Source organism: Lagopus muta, chromosome 1 (genome assembly GCF_023343835.1).
Source record: "Lagopus muta isolate bLagMut1 chromosome 1, bLagMut1 primary, whole genome shotgun sequence".
Lineage (NCBI taxonomy): Eukaryota > Metazoa > Chordata > Aves > Galliformes > Phasianidae > Lagopus > Lagopus muta.
The window spans coordinates 193041481-193056513 of record NC_064433.1 but is presented as its reverse complement, the minus strand read 5'-3'; the positions used below and the strand labels follow the sequence as shown (position 1 = coordinate 193056513).

The window sequence follows — 15033 nt, the reverse complement described above, 5'->3', positions numbered from 1 at the left end:
GGATAAACACAAAAATTACCATCCCAAATCCCCATGACTGGGAGAGATTTCCATTCTTGAAGACACAATTTATGAATCCATTAAAAGAAAAGCTCCTTTTTGAACAGAAGGGCGTTGTTTAAAACAAAACACAGGCTGAGTAAATATCTCTAGCTGCCTTTCAGTGCTTGTAGATGATTATGCAGATACAGCTCCTTCCATCCACTCGCTCCAAGTAAAGATTTTTTCCCTCTAAATGCACAAGTTGTGCCATTATTCCCCTCACCCTGGTCATGATATCACCTGCATCCACATTCCCTCACTCTATGTATCTAAACAAGCTCTGCTCTCACTGGAGACAAATGCTTGTAATTGATTCAGCGTGCTTAAACAGCAAGAGCTCAGTTTTAAAGACGAGGGAAGGACAATTTGTTTCTTTTTGCTTGCCAGTCTTGAGCTCAGAAAATGATTTAGCTGGGTGACAAGATTGAACAGCAACTACTTCATCTTACAGAATCCACACGTAGTGTTGATTCCTTTCATAATGTCTGGCAGTGGTTGTTAAGTGGCTCAGTCAAGCCACAATAGTTTGTTTTGTCTCTGCTAGCTAAGAGGGCAGGAATGGGAAGGAAGTATTGCAGAAGACTTGGAGAAGACACTACTGAGTGTGTAAGCATTTGAAAGGAATCGAATTGCCAAGGCTTTCTTTGCTTCTCAATACACAAAGCATAAACAACTACTAATACCTTTCTTTGTGTGCTTTTTCGCATGTAGATTTTAAAAGCAAGGTCAGAGCTCCACCAGTGCTCTATCATGGTTCCACCAAAACGGACAGGGAACACAAATCGCTGCTGGAATTTCACCACTGCAAGGAAGACAGAGACTTGTGAGCTCTTAGCTGGAGCTGAGCTACCTTTCAGACTTCTTCAGAAACAGAAATCTTCAGTCTCTGCAGAGTGCAGGGCAAATAGGGACACAGGAAATTCAGGAGGCAGGAGAGGAAGGAGTGGCTGTTGAGGAAGGTGGACAAATGCACAGGGAACATCTCTGCACATCTGCCAGAACGAGCAGATCAAGCAAGGCTGGCAGCTGAAAGGGAAGGGCTGCTAGGATCTCTCAACATTTCTACCTATTAATTCATGCTGTAAACGTGTGAATAATTAACTTGGTTTTTCTCTCACAGGAGCAACAAAAATTCAGAACTAATTGAATATTAATAGACTTTCATGTGGAGATAATCACACCTCTGATATACACATGAACATCTAATTTTGCTTTACTTGTTAACATCAAGCCAAAAGTAAACTGCTGTTCATTTTCGAAGGCCAGAAAACAGCAGGAGTGCAGCATGACAAAATTAATACTATAATAGCATGTAATGGCTACAGATATGTCAATGTTGTCTTGTCTTGGAGAGGGTCAAAAGCTGAGCTGCAAGAACGGGTTCAGGAGAAAAGCATCTGCAAGAAAAGACTGCATGGTGTTTAGTTTGGAAAAGAACAAGTACAGTAGCAGAGCTGAGGTAGCAAGCTGCCCTTGCTCACCATAGATAAAATAAGGAGCCTTGTGATTCAGGTGGGCCACAAGGAAAATTTACTGACAGGAAGGTCAGCACTTTCACAGCCTGCCCAGGGAGGCTAAGGAACCCCTCTTATTGGGAATCTTTAATAAATGAGATAAGCAGCTCTCAGGGAAGACAACTGCACAGTGGATTGACTGCGTGGTTTCTTCAAATTATTTCCAACCTCATCAATTTTTCTAAGTTCCAGAGAACTGCAGTCTAAGGACACAAGGCAAAGCGTGGGGGGCTGTGTTATCCTTGTGTTACAAAGAGCCAAGGTTCAGAAGATGCTCTGTCTCTACACAGATGGAGAATTCCCAAGAGAACACAATAAATATGACCCAGAAAGAGCCAAAGCCAATGAATGGGAAAGTCAACTGAACACGACCCTGGAATTCCAGTTTCTGGGAAGACAAGGGATAGAAGATCTCACCCATGCACCACTCCTTGCTCATTGAGGGCAAAAAACATAACCTAAATTGATCTCAGAGACACCAAGAGTGGCAATTCTCAGTAAAGAGATGAAGGTCTGCTGATTTGAGCATAGAACTTGCCAGGATCTCTCGGACCCAGGAGACTCTCTGAGCTCTTGCACGTTTCAGCATCTGGAAAAGGCAGCTATTTATTTGAGATAGAAGTGCCTGATATTTCTAGAAGCATTTCTTCATCTTGAATATTGCAGAAAGAATACTGATTTTATGTTTTACGGTTTCCTCTTCCCAGAGAGGAGAGTTCCATTGCCCACAGTGCACCAGCTCTCTAGAGGTGCCACTAATTGGAATATAAAATTGAAGCATTTTTCAGGCAGCAAACAAATAGGTGAGAAAACATTTGCTAAGAGATGAAGCAGTTGACAACACCAAACAGAAGAGGGGACAAATAATGATCTTACCGCCGTCTGTGATTTTACTTGAAGCTATTCGAGTTAATTCTGTCGTTAAGGAGACTTGGCCTTTGTCATTCTTGGAGGCTCCCACAGGAAAGCTGTACTCCACAAAGAAGGTACTGTGAGCAAACAAAGCACAGAATGAATTCGTGATCACAGTCCACCAAAGTGGATGCTAACGCACACAGCAAAACCAAACAAAGCAGACGAGCTTCAAATCCACAATTTATCAAGTTGCTCTGTTTTAAAAGAGTAAATCACAGAATCCTTAGAGCTGGAGGGAACCTTGAAAGGTCATCTAGTCCAAGTCCCCTGTACTGCACAAGGATATGCCCTGCTAGATCAGGTTGCTCAGAAGGTTCAATTTCTGCTCTAATAAAACACCTTTTGCTTTCAGAGTTCAGCCGTGCACAAAGCACACTGCCCCAAAATGCTGGAAAAAATCCAGCCTGAAGTGAGACCAAACCAGGACAGATTATTCACACCTCTAAATCTATAGTATGCAATTTGCCAGGATGACCAGAGAAACAGGAAGACCTCAAAAGCCTGAAAGGCTTGGGTAAGCCTGGCTGTACAACAGAGCTCAGCAAAATCTACTTCCAAGGCACAGATAACAAGCCTTTAATGAGGGCTAATAAGGTTTGTGAAGGGCTTGGAGAATATACCCTACAAGGAGTAACTAAAGGAAATGGGGCTGTTTAGTCTGAAGAAAAGAAGGCTGAGAGGAGACCTTATTGCTCTCTTGCAATATCTGAAAGATGATTGCAGCAGAGCAGGGTTGGTCTCTTCTCACTGGTGACAGGATGAGGGGAGATGGCCTCAAGATGTGCCAGGGGAGATTTAGGCTGGATATCAGGAAACACTTCTTCACAGAAAGGGTTGCTAAGCACTGGAATGGGCTCCCCTGGGAGGTGTTTGAGTCACCATCCCTGGATGTGTTTAAAAACCCTTTGGATGTGGTGCTCAGGGATGTGATTTAGCAGAGGGCTGTCAGTTAGGGTGGGATGGCTGTGTTGAAGTTGGACTCAATGATCTTTAAGGTCTTTTCCAACCTCAGCAATTCTATGATTCTATGGTAACACTTCAGTGAGAAACAATCCACCTTACCACTTATTAACTGAAGCAGGCCTGGGAGGCTTCCCCATTAAACCTTTCTTTCTTGGTGTAGTCTGGATGCTCTCAAGAGAGATTCTCAGGCTCTCAATGATGACTCTGGCCAGGTGTATTCTCCCCAGCAAAGCCAACCTGTCAACACTCAAGGCTGTGACATGAGCTTCTTCTGTGTCAACATCTGGAGGAGCAAACTGTCTGGTAGAAGAGGAGCTGCAGAGATAAAACTGAGAATCAAACACTCTTAACACAACTGTGTGAAGGTAAAAACTGCAGCTTGGTGGGACATTATCTGTACACGACTCACAGTCCATGAAAATGCACATTTTTAACATACATTTCACAATTAATTTGGTGGTCTCTGGAACAGGAATCATACCACACACGGTATCTAGGGTACTACTTAAACCAAACACCACAAATGAGCATGTTCCATGCTGCTGGAGCTTTGACAAATGCTTACACAGTTGAACCCTTCAGAAAGAACAGGTTTATTTCATGTGACACCCAGACAGGGCAGAAGAAACTGCCTGGTTCTGTCACTGCTGCAGAGGAGCAGAAGACTGATTTAAAATCTCACTTGCGCCTTCTTTCTCAGACTTGATTTGTCCATGGTTTTGTGCTGGTACCTCTGGAAGTACAAACTTTACTTCTAGGTAAAAAAATACAAGTATTTGGAAGAAAAAAAATCATAAATAATGAAATAGTGATGAATTAGGAAAAAAATATCCAGCCTTCATACTGCTGGTATTGAATCCTGATGACCAGATTTTTGAGGGACACACAACTGAGAAACTTCTAATTCACTCTTGCTTACTGTAATTTCTTGGTTATCTGCTAGAATTGAGAATCCCTTACATGTGTGCCTGTGAATTAGCAAAAAAAGAACCTTACACTGCTGGCTTTGTAAAATAGAATGTTTATTTCCTTGTTTAAACAAAACGTGTGATAATATGCAATCGGAGTAATACACCCAGCATTAAAAAGACATCACTTCAAATCTTCTCAGTTCCTCACCTGAACTACTGGAAAGTCAAAGAATTAGAAAAAAATAACTGGATATTCTGGGCCTTTTTTGGTTCTGATGTGGGGAAAAAACAAACAAACACAAAAACAAAATAAAATGTAGTTTAGAGCAGGTCAGAACTGAAGAAATTTACATCCCACAGATATAGCAGAGAACACTGAGCAGTGAAGCAGGCCCTGCTGATGTCAGCTCCATCCCTGTAAAGTGGATACATACTCAGTAAATTGTGTGACAGAGCACACAACAGAGCACTAAGAGCTGCTTACAGTAAGGAAGATGCTACTGAATGAGTTGCTGATGTAATTATTTACCTGGGTTTAATTTCTGTCACCTTCTGATCCCGATCTGAGGCAGTGGAATCCTTCTGTGCATTCACAGCATCAGCTTTCTTCACAGTTTTTGTTTTGCTTCCTTTTTTGGAAGGGTTCACATCTTCATCACTGAGGAAATCACTTAAACTGGAATCTGACTTCTGAAACAGAGGTAATGCACATCAAGTAAGAAGTGTGCTGTCACCATCAAGATTTATAGAGGCCATGATAAACTAAGAAGAGAAACCATAGCTTGTAGATTGCTTAATGTGAAGTAATTCAAACTGTTTACAGAAATGGAATCTTCACAGACTCAAGGTTTCCAATCTGATGCTTGAATTTGTAGTCTTATTAATATTCCTTTCCTATTATTAATTTCAAGCACAGTTCTCACAAGTTTCTATAGGATACTCAATATTCATTAAGCCTTTAACAATTCTGAAATCTATAGCTTTTTTCTTTCACTTGAAGCACTTTCCTTCTGCTCTCCACTTACAGGTGTGGTGTAAAAAAGACTTTCAAGCAGACTCTGGTCATAGTGGGGATCATTGAGTTCACTGTCATACACCTCACTCCCAATAGAAAGAGAATCCAGAAGGGAACCTGGCCGATCCCAGAAATGCACAGGAGACAAATCAGCACTGTGGACACAAGAGAAAGAAACACGACTTTGTGTTGTGATGCCATTTCTGCAGTCAGTTTCATAGGAATTCTGACAACACTTCCTATTCTACACTGATTTTGTGCTACACTGTCTCTGCATGCAGCTCACACAGCACTGTGCCCACCTGACAGTCCTTGCACTGCACACTCCTGATTGGAACAGAGACAATGCAAGCACCAGTTACATTCTTGCTACTCTTCATAAAATGAGAGAAAGATCAACTTAACATTTGGAGAACAATTAAAACTAACTAAATGGGTTCTCTCTTTTCACTTTACAGCTGCAAGCTCTTCACAGAAACAACGTATTTGTTTTATGTATATCTCAATATTTTAGGACACAACAGTTACCAGTATTACAACTATTATTGGATGCCCCATCCCTGCAGGCATTGGAGGCCAGGCTGGATGTGGCTCTGGGCAGCCTGGGCTGCTGGTTGGTGACCTGCACACAGCAGGGCTTGGAGCTGGATGAGCGCTGTGCTCCTTTGCAACCCAGGCCTTTCTATGATTAAATAACTTCATCTTTTGAAATATTGGGGTCCAATTTTCTGATAATAATTTTAGGCCAAATGACTTGGAACCATGCAGGCTGTCCATATATTAGTTGTGCAAGCAGATGTATGAAGCACCTCCTGCCAGCACTAGCTCTCATTATTCACAACTCAAGAAATACGGAAAACATGAAAGATCAAAAAGCATTTTTCAGTATGAAGTGGGCAAATATTATTTACCCTTTCAACTCTTGGAAAGGGGAGATGGCAGCAGGACAAGGGGAAATGGTTTGGAGTTGAGGGAGGGCAGGTGGAGGTTGGATGTCAGGGGGAAGTTGTTTAGAGAGAGAGTGGTGAGGTGCTGGAACAGCTGCCCAGAGAGGCTGTGATGCCCCGTCCATCCCTGGAGGTGTTGGAGGCCAGGTTGGATGGGGCCCTGGGCAGCCTGGGCTGCTGTGAAATGGGGAGGTTGGTGGCCCTGCATTGGTGGGGGGTTGGAGCTTCGTGGTCCTTGAGCTCCCTTCCAACCCATTCTGTGATTCTGTGATGAGGACAGTATTTGCAGTGACACTCAGAAATCACTCACCTGCCCAACAGTAACTGTATTGCTCTCTCCTCAGAGTTGAGGTCTGATTGCTGACCTGTGACTTCAGATGTAAAGAGACGGGGGTCCTCAAGAGCAGGCATAAAACTTGAGTTCAAGCCTTTTGGGCTCCTAAGCAAAGGAAAAATAAAGGTATTAAGCTTTTCTGGCGTGCTGAAGATTTCAGTCACATAAAGGGTAAAAATGCAAGGTTATGTACAGCCTTCACTGCTTTGCAGCCTAACCTCCAGGTACACAAAACCCTTCTGCAGCCCTGCAGTCTGCTGCAAGACACACGGCTCATCCACAGCTCTCATCCTTTGCAGAGTGGCAGGATGGCTCAATTGCTCAAACAAGAGAGAGGGCTTGAGAAGGTCAAATAAAGATGTTTATGAATGATGATCAATGAGATCTTCCAGAAGAGTTCAAAAAATCATTTGTTTTGAAACAAATTGGAACGGTTTGGGCAATGGGATTCATCTCCCAACCAGTGAGTTCTTTAAGGCACAACGGATGTCAACTCCTGTAACCTTTCTGATCAATTCATTCACCACACAGAAAGCACAGCTGCACATTTGTGCCTCGAAAGATTAAATGAGAACCAGCAATGATGTCTATTTGTTAATGGTCTTTTCCAGAACGACTTTTAATGCAGTGCCCAATCGAGGGAAGAAAGGGCAATGTGAAAAACACAAGAAAATGGAGAGAAACACACTTGATGTTTTCATTTCTACTGTATATTTTTACTTAAATAAACAAAATATGAACATAAAAAGTGTTTTGTTTTGTGCTGTTTTTAATGTGAACACAATATCACTGCAATTTACATACAAATGATTCTAACTGAATTAGAAACAGCAACACTGAAGATCAAAGATGATGACTACATTTTATGGTTTATAGTGGAACAAAAAGCAATTCTTCACCTCACTGCAATAACAAGAACTTCAAGTTCCCCTTGCAAAAATGTGCATTAGTCTTCCTACTTCCAAATCCCACTTTCACTGAATGGAGAAAATGTATTAATTATACAACAAAATGAGATATTGGAGCTGGAAGCAGCTCATTTTTACCAACCTGCCAGTGAAAACCAGAAGGAAAACCATAATGATCACTAATTTTGAGAACATAGTTATAGACACAAGTTTTTCTTGTACTTTGTCAGCAAGGGATGCAAACTAGAATATGCAGAAGTACTCACTTTATGTCACTCATTACTTATTTTGCTTTGAAAAGCTTTTATCTGGGATCAAGCCACATCAGCCTGCCATGCCCCTTCTACACTCTACCAAAATTTGATATTTTGCTATCAAATAGTTCTGTACTACGCACAAAAATGGCTCTGAACAGAATTAGAATTGGTCATTTAAATCAAAGATCAGATCAATTCACAAAATGAAGGCCTTTATTCACATCTATTTCCCATTTGACTGAGAATCCTATAATACACCAAATGAATCTCAGTATTGCAAGTTTTCCTGATAAGGCCTCAAAATCATGGAGCCATAGAATGGCCTGGGTTGGAAGGGAGCTCAAGGATCACAAAGCTCCAACCCCCCACCAATGCAGGGCCACCAACCTCCCCATCTCACAGCAGCCCAGGCTGCCCAGGGCCCCATCCAACCTGGCCTCCAACACCTCCAGGGATGGACGGGGCATCACAGCCTCTCTGGGCAGCTGTTCCAGCACCTCACCACTCTCTCTCTAAACAACTTCCCCCTGACATCCAACCTCCAGCTGCCCTCCCTCAACTCCAAACCATTTCCCCTTGTCCTGCTGCCATCTCCCCTTTCACAGAGCTGACTCCCCTCCTGGCTGCAGGCTCCCTTCAGGCACTGCAGGCTGCACTGAGGTCACCCCGCAGCTTCTCTTCTCCATGCTGAACAAGCCCAGCTCCCTCAGCCTGTCTTTGTAGGGAGGTGCTGCAGCCCTCTGCTCATCTTTGTGGCTCCTCTGGACCCTCTCCAACAGCTCCCTGTCTTTCTTGTGCTGGGGGCTCCAGCCCTGGACGCAGTGCTGCAGATGGGGCCTCACAAGAGCAGAGCAGAGAGGGACAATCACCTCCCTGTCCCTGCTGGCCACCCGTCTGCTGATGGAGCCCAGGATCCCATTTGCTTTCTGAGCTGCAGAAGCACTGCTGGCTCATGTTCAGTTTTTCATCCACCAGGATCCCCAGGTCCTTCTCTGCAGGGCTGCTCTCTAGGACAGCTCCTTCCAGTTTGTATGGATGCCTGGGATTCCTCCAACCCCAAAATCTATGATTTGAAACTAAATCTCACTTCCCCGTTTCTGAGCTTACTTTGCTGCTGCTCTGAAACCATCTGGCTGTACAAAAGGAGGCACTTCATTCAGTTCAATCTCCATGTCTGGGCTCGATTTCATCGCAGAAGCGACCATGGCATCACGGAGTTTATTGCCTTGATCCAAAAGAACTGGGAAATAAGCAGAATTAACTCTCAGCATTCAAATACAATTTAAAATCCAAACAGGCTGGCTACAGTCATAAAATTTCTATTTTACACTATTATAAAGAGATCTTGACCCATTACAGATTAAGTGCATGCTGTACACCATTACAATGATAGGGCAGCCAGGAGTGCCAGGAATCCTCTATCAGTTCCCCACTCTCAGCAGTACAAAGAACTCATTTACACACACCCAGTCAGGCATAAGAAGGCTGTTATTAAGACACAGTGGCAAGATTAAAAGTAGCTTGTCATCTTAGCATGCCTCAACAGCAGTCCCATTTAAAGTCTTTTCAGTAAATATAGAGAGAGAAAATGGAAACGTGTCCTGCTTGTCTATTTTCTCTGCTAAGTGCACACCAACCTGAAAGCAGGTCTTTTGTAGTCGGGCTGTGCAAAGAGAACACGTGTGTGTTTGTGCTGAGGGCAGCTTCAGGATCAGCACTGCTGGGAAATGACACCGACTGCCGACTCGAAGGATTCACTTTCAAATGTTCATCTGGGAAAATGAAGCGGTGGGGGGAAACATCCTTGATGTTCTCAGAGTTCTCTTGAAAGAAGGAATGGTCCTTTCCCCAGCTGCAAAACAAAACTCTGAGTAACAACTGAAGTGGGTCAGTAAAGGGATTCAAACCTCTTCAAATTCTCCCTGGCACTGCAGCTGTTTCCTTTCTGTACCCACTCCAAAATGAAACGACACATTTATATCACCAACTCCCCTATTGGAGCAGCTCCCCTATGAGGACAGGCTGAGGGAGCTGGGCTTGTTCAGCCTGGAGAAAAGAAGGCTGCAGGGTGACCTCAGTGCAGCCTTTCAATACCTACAGGGAGCCCACAGAGGGGAGGGGAATCAACTCTTTGAAAGGGTTGATATGTGTAGGATGAGGGGAAATGGTTTTAAGTTGAGGGAGAGGAGATTTAGGTGGGACATCAGGGGGAAATTCTTTACCCAGAGCGTGGTGAGGTGCTGGAACAGCTGCCCAGAGAGGCTGTGGATGCCCCGTCCTTGGAGCAAGGCCAGGTTGGATGGGGCCCTGGGCAGCCTGGTTTAGCATTAAACGTGGAGGGTGATGGCCCTGAATGTGGCAGGGGGTTGGAGATTCATGATCCTTGAGGTCCCTTCCAACCCTGGCCATTCTGTGGTTCTGTGAACTCCTCGTCTCCTACCACCAGACAGACTGACGCAAGCTGTAAATAACAGACTTGTGGCACCTAATGTCAACTAGCATGGCTCCAATTGCATTAATATACCATGCAACTTTGTTGCAGATGAGAAACAGACCCTTTAAGCAATTGAACACTGAACCTTCTGGAGTCGATAAAATGCACAGCCAAAAAAATAAAAGCAAGTATTCCCCAATTCACAACTGCATTGCCACTGCTTAAAAAGGTGTGGAATGCAAAATGAGCCAGAATTTTGCCAAGGTGAAGAAAAGATACCTGGGAGCTGTGAGCCTGCTTTTGTTAACAGGCTCTTGGCCAGGAGGAGTGACCTGCACTCGCTGAGATGGAGCAGGAGCCATATCTGAACTTGCATCTGTGGCTGGGACAGAGCTGCTGGTTTTGTATGTGTCTGACAGGGGTTCAAGAACAAGTGAAACCTGAAAAACACAATGAGAAAACAGAATTTGGTCCCTTTCTTAGCGAAGTGCTGCATGTGCTCTAACTTTTCGTACTACAGAAAGCTCTCACTATTTTTTTTATAATAGAAAGTGATGTTTATATCAATCAGACACGTAACACCTTAATATCCTAAAGGGAGCCTACAGACAGGAGGGGAGTCAGCTCTGTGAAAGGGGAGATGGCAGCAGGACAAGGGGAAATGGTTTGGAGTTGAGGGAGGGCAGCTGGAGGTTGGATGTCAGGGGGAAGTTGTTTAGAGAGAGAGTGGTGAAGTGCTGGAACAGCTGCCCAGAGAGGCTGTGATGCCCCGTCCATCCCTGGAGGTGTTGGAGGCCAGGTTGGATGGGGCCCTGGGCAGCCTGGGCTGCTGTGAGATGGGGAGGTTGGTGGCCCTGCATTGGTGGGGGGTTGGAGCTTCGTGATCCTTGAGCTCCCTTCCAACCTGGGCCATTCTGTGATCCTATGAATTCAAACTACTTATTTCACATCCCAAAATTGCAACTGCTCATCTTTCAGCAAAAACAAACCCCCAGGGCTGCAGCACAGAACAGCCCCTTCTCCCTGGATTTCAAAATACTCTGCAATGTCAGCCCAGAAAGGCTATGAAGAAAAATCAGACTGGAGCATCCGCTTCTAAAATCACTCTTAAAACTCACTGTAGAGTTGGATTTCTGTATTTTTTATCTAGACTTCTTACCTCAATCTGTAAACACTCTGAGAAGGTCTGTGGGACACAGCACAACTGGATCCTGACATTGTACTGCATTAGAGCTTCACATGCAACAATAAAGAGCTAAGCCATAAGGAATACCTGTAGCTCTCCCAGTTTATCAGCTGTTGGTGAAACTATGGTGAAAAACCCACTGATGGGATGGCTGGGAGAGAGCTGGGACAATTCAGTGATCTGCACTCTGCCAACTGGAAGACGGTCAGGTTTGCTCAGGACCTCCAGGACAAGCATGCCCATATCTGCAATAATTAGGAACAGCTTCATTTCAGTGTGACACAACAAGGTCGCAGTTAAAGACAGTTGAAACTTGCCTGTTAAAATGAAAGTTCCCAGAGGTTAAAATAAAGCTGCATCACAATGTGAGACGAGGAGTAAAGAATCATTGAATCATTAAGGTTGGAAAAGACCTCTAAGAGGACCAAATCCAACTGCAAACCATCCCAACATGGCCACTGACCATGTCCCCATGTGCTATACCTCCATGGTTCTCAGAGCCCTGCTGGGCTGGGGACATCCTCTAGACATCAAGCTTCCAGTGAAAATGGAATCATAGAACCACAGAACATCCCAAGTTGGAAGGGACCCAAGGATCATAGAACCATTTCAGTTGAAAGAGACCTTTAAAGGCTATCTGCTCCCACTCCCTTGCACTAAACAGGGTCACCCACAGCTCCATAAGGCACTCAGAGAGCAGCCTGCGCAGCCTGACCTTGGGTGTCTCTGAGCAACTTCTGCCAGCACCTCACTACCCTTAGCATAAACAACTTTTTCCTTATATCCAACCTAAAGCCCTTCTCTCTTAGTTTGAAACCATTTCTTCTTGTCCTATCATAACTGACTCCACTAAAGAGCCTGTCCCCTTCATTCCTGTTGCTCACCTTTAGACACTGACAGGCTGCTCTCAGCTCACCTCGCAGCCTTTCCCCCCCTCCTCCATCTGCACAGCCCAGCTCTCAGCCTGTCCCCATAGGAGAGCTGTTCCATCCCTGGGATGGTTTTTGTGGCCCTCTTCTGGATGCTCTCCAACAGCTCCATGTCTCTCCTGCACTGAGGACCCCACATCTGGACACAGGGCTCCAGGTGAGGCCTCAGAGCACTGAGCAGAGGATCACCTCTCTGACCTGCTGGCTGTGCTGCTATGGATGCAGCCTAGGATAGCTTTAGCTTCCTGGGATACAAGGGGACAGTGCTGGCTCATGTCAGGACAGGGAGGTGATTGTCCCCCTCTGCTCTGCTCTTGTGAGGCCCCATCTGCAGCACTGTGTCCAGGGCTGGAGCCCCCAGCACAAGAAAGACAGGGAGCTGTTGGAGAGGGTCCAGAGGAGCCACAAAGAAGAGCAGAGGGCTGCAGCACCTCCCTACAAAGACAGGCTGAGGGAGCTGGGCTTGTTCAGCATGGAGAAGAGAAGCTGCGGGGTGACCTCAGTGCAGCCTGCAGTGCCTGAAGGGAGCCTGCAGCCAGGAGGGGAGTCAGCTCTGTGAAAGGGGAGATGGCAGCAGGACAAGGGGAAATGGTTTGGAGTTGAGGGAGGGCAGCTGGAGGTTGGATGTCAGGGGGAAGTTGTTTAGAGAGAGAGTGGTGAGGTGCTGGAACAGCTGCCCAGAGAGGCTGTGATGCCCCGTCCATCCCTGGAGGTGTTGGAGGCCAGGTTGGATGGGGCCCTGGGCAGCCTGGGCTGCTGTGAGATGGGGAGGTTGGTGGCCCTGCATTGGTGGGGGGTTGGAGCTTCGTGATCCTTGAGCTCCCTTCCAACCCAGGCCATTCTGTGTGATTCTGTGGTGTCCAGTTTGCTATCCACCCATACTCTCAGGTCCTTTGTGGCAGGACTGCACTTCTTTTCTTCCCCAGCTTGCACTGATGCTTGAGGTTGCTTTGACCCAGGTTCAGATCATGCAGTTGGCTTTGCTGAACCTCATGAGGTTCTCCCAGGCCCACTGCTCAAACCACAGACCAACCAAAGCTGGGAAAAACCTGCAAGAATCACCTAGTCCAAGCCCCATCTCCACACAGCACCACTGAAACCTAAACCCTATAGCTCAGAGCAGCGTCCCAATGCTCCCTGAGATCTTGCAGCTCAGGACTGTGCTGACTACCCTGGGGAGTCCGTTTTATACCCACCACCCTCTTGGATAGAGCCCTTCCCAAACCCCCTCTCTGTCACAGCTCCATGCCGTTCCCTCAGGCCCCGTTGCTGTCACCAGAGAGCACAGAATCACACAGAATCACAGAATGGTTTGGGTTGGAAGTGACCTCAAGGATCACAAAGCTCCAACCCCCCCACCACAGGCAGGGCCATCAACCTCCACATTTCATAGCAGCCCAGGCTGCCCAGGGCCCCATCCAACCTGGCCTTGAACACCTCCAAGGAACGGGGCAGTCTGTTAAACGAAGGCAGGACCGCAGATAGCTGTGGGTCTATATGCCCCATTGCCGGCTCTCACCTGTGAGGTAGGCCGCGAGCTGCCGAGGCCCGCACCGCACGGCGTACCGGCTGCTGCCCGCCGCCTGTCCCGGCTTTGAGGCGGGGTGGAACACGGTACCGTCCGAAGTCTCACCCCACCACCTCAGGCGGACGAGGACGGCGGCGGAGGGCGCTTTGGAGGCCGTCCACACGATTCTGCCGACGGTGCAGCGGAGGACGCAGCGCGGAGGGCCCTCTACCAGCGGCGGCAGGCTGGTGGACGCGGGGATGTCACCGGGAGCTGCGGAACGGAGCGATGTCAGAGAACGGAGCGCAGCTACAGCGCTCTGCCAGCCTTCCCCCACCCCTAACCCCGCACCTCTACGCCGCCTGCTGACCCCCGGGGCTGGGGCCGGGGCCCGCGGCCTCCTCTGCTGCATGGTTTCACCTCAGCGCTTCCCTCAGGCCGCGCCGCTGCCCGGCAACGGCCGCTCCGGCGGGAGCATCTCCCGCCTTCACCCCACTTCCGGGACTACAACTCCCATCACGCACCACTTTCTAATTGAATCCCCTAGAAACTCGGACTACGTTTCCCAGAAAGCTTCGGGGCGACTTGCTTCCCGTGGTGCCGCGCGGCGGCGCTGTGTGTAGAGAGGCGCTTCCGGTGGGGCGGAGCGGAGCGGAGTGGGGTTGGTGGCGGCCCGGGCATTCGGTGAGGGCCGGTGCGGAGCTTTGCGTCGTGTTCGTCGTTTTCGTTGTTATGTCGGCTCTGGAGAAGCAGCTGCACCTGGGTCGGCTTCCGACGAGGCCTCCTTTGCCCGGGGGTGGCGGTCAGTCCGGCTCCAAGATGCGCATGGGGTAAGTGAGGGAGGGGGGTGGTGGGAGTCTGAGGGGAGAGAGTGAGGCCTTCGTCATTAGGGAGGGTTGGGTGCTTGTGGGAAAGGGGGGTTTCTGGGGGTGCTCCGTGCTGACTGCAGCTGAGAGGTGTTATATGGTGTGTTGGGGGGGGGGGGGCGTTATAGAGGGGTTGCAGGAGAGGAGGATTTTCTGGGGGGACTTTGTGCCTGGGGGAGGTAGGAGGGGGAGGGAGGAACGTGGCGGCTGGTGGGGATGGGGGTTGGGGTGTGAGGGCCTTTCTGTGTGGGGTAGCAGCCGTGGTGAGTGGTGTGGTGGGCCTCCGTGAATGGTGTAGAAAATAG

General features: G+C 47.3%; 2 protein-coding genes across 4 annotated transcripts in view; one reads left to right on the top strand and one right to left on the bottom strand.

Moving 5' to 3' along the window:
* Positions 1–14341, bottom strand: part of C2CD3 (C2 domain containing 3 centriole elongation regulator) — a 52204-nt gene extending 37863 nt beyond the window's left edge. For all 3 annotated transcript variants that reach the window (XM_048941766.1, XM_048941759.1, XM_048941771.1), the window contains exons 1-12: positions 14214–14341; positions 13875–14135; positions 11514–11671; positions 10520–10680; positions 9444–9658; positions 8914–9046; positions 6618–6746; positions 5371–5515; positions 4875–5035; positions 3534–3749; positions 2433–2545; positions 726–844 (exon numbers count right to left, since the gene is read on the bottom strand). In XM_048941766.1, the coding sequence (XP_048797723.1) occupies positions 726–844; positions 2433–2545; positions 3534–3749; positions 4875–5035; positions 5371–5515; positions 6618–6746; positions 8914–9046; positions 9444–9658; positions 10520–10680; positions 11514–11671; positions 13875–14135; positions 14214–14274 (1872 nt within the window). In that variant the 5' untranslated portion in view covers positions 14275–14341. The remainder of the gene's footprint in view (positions 1–725; positions 845–2432; positions 2546–3533; positions 3750–4874; positions 5036–5370; positions 5516–6617; positions 6747–8913; positions 9047–9443; positions 9659–10519; positions 10681–11513; positions 11672–13874; positions 14136–14213) is intronic.
* Positions 14342–14476: 135 nt separating this feature from the next.
* Positions 14477–15033, top strand: part of PPME1 (protein phosphatase methylesterase 1) — a 32105-nt gene continuing 31548 nt past the window's right edge. Inside the window, exon 1 of the mRNA XM_048942321.1 lies at positions 14477–14692. Within this exon, the coding sequence (XP_048798278.1) occupies positions 14595–14692 (98 nt within the window). The 5' untranslated portion in view covers positions 14477–14594. The remainder of the gene's footprint in view (positions 14693–15033) is intronic.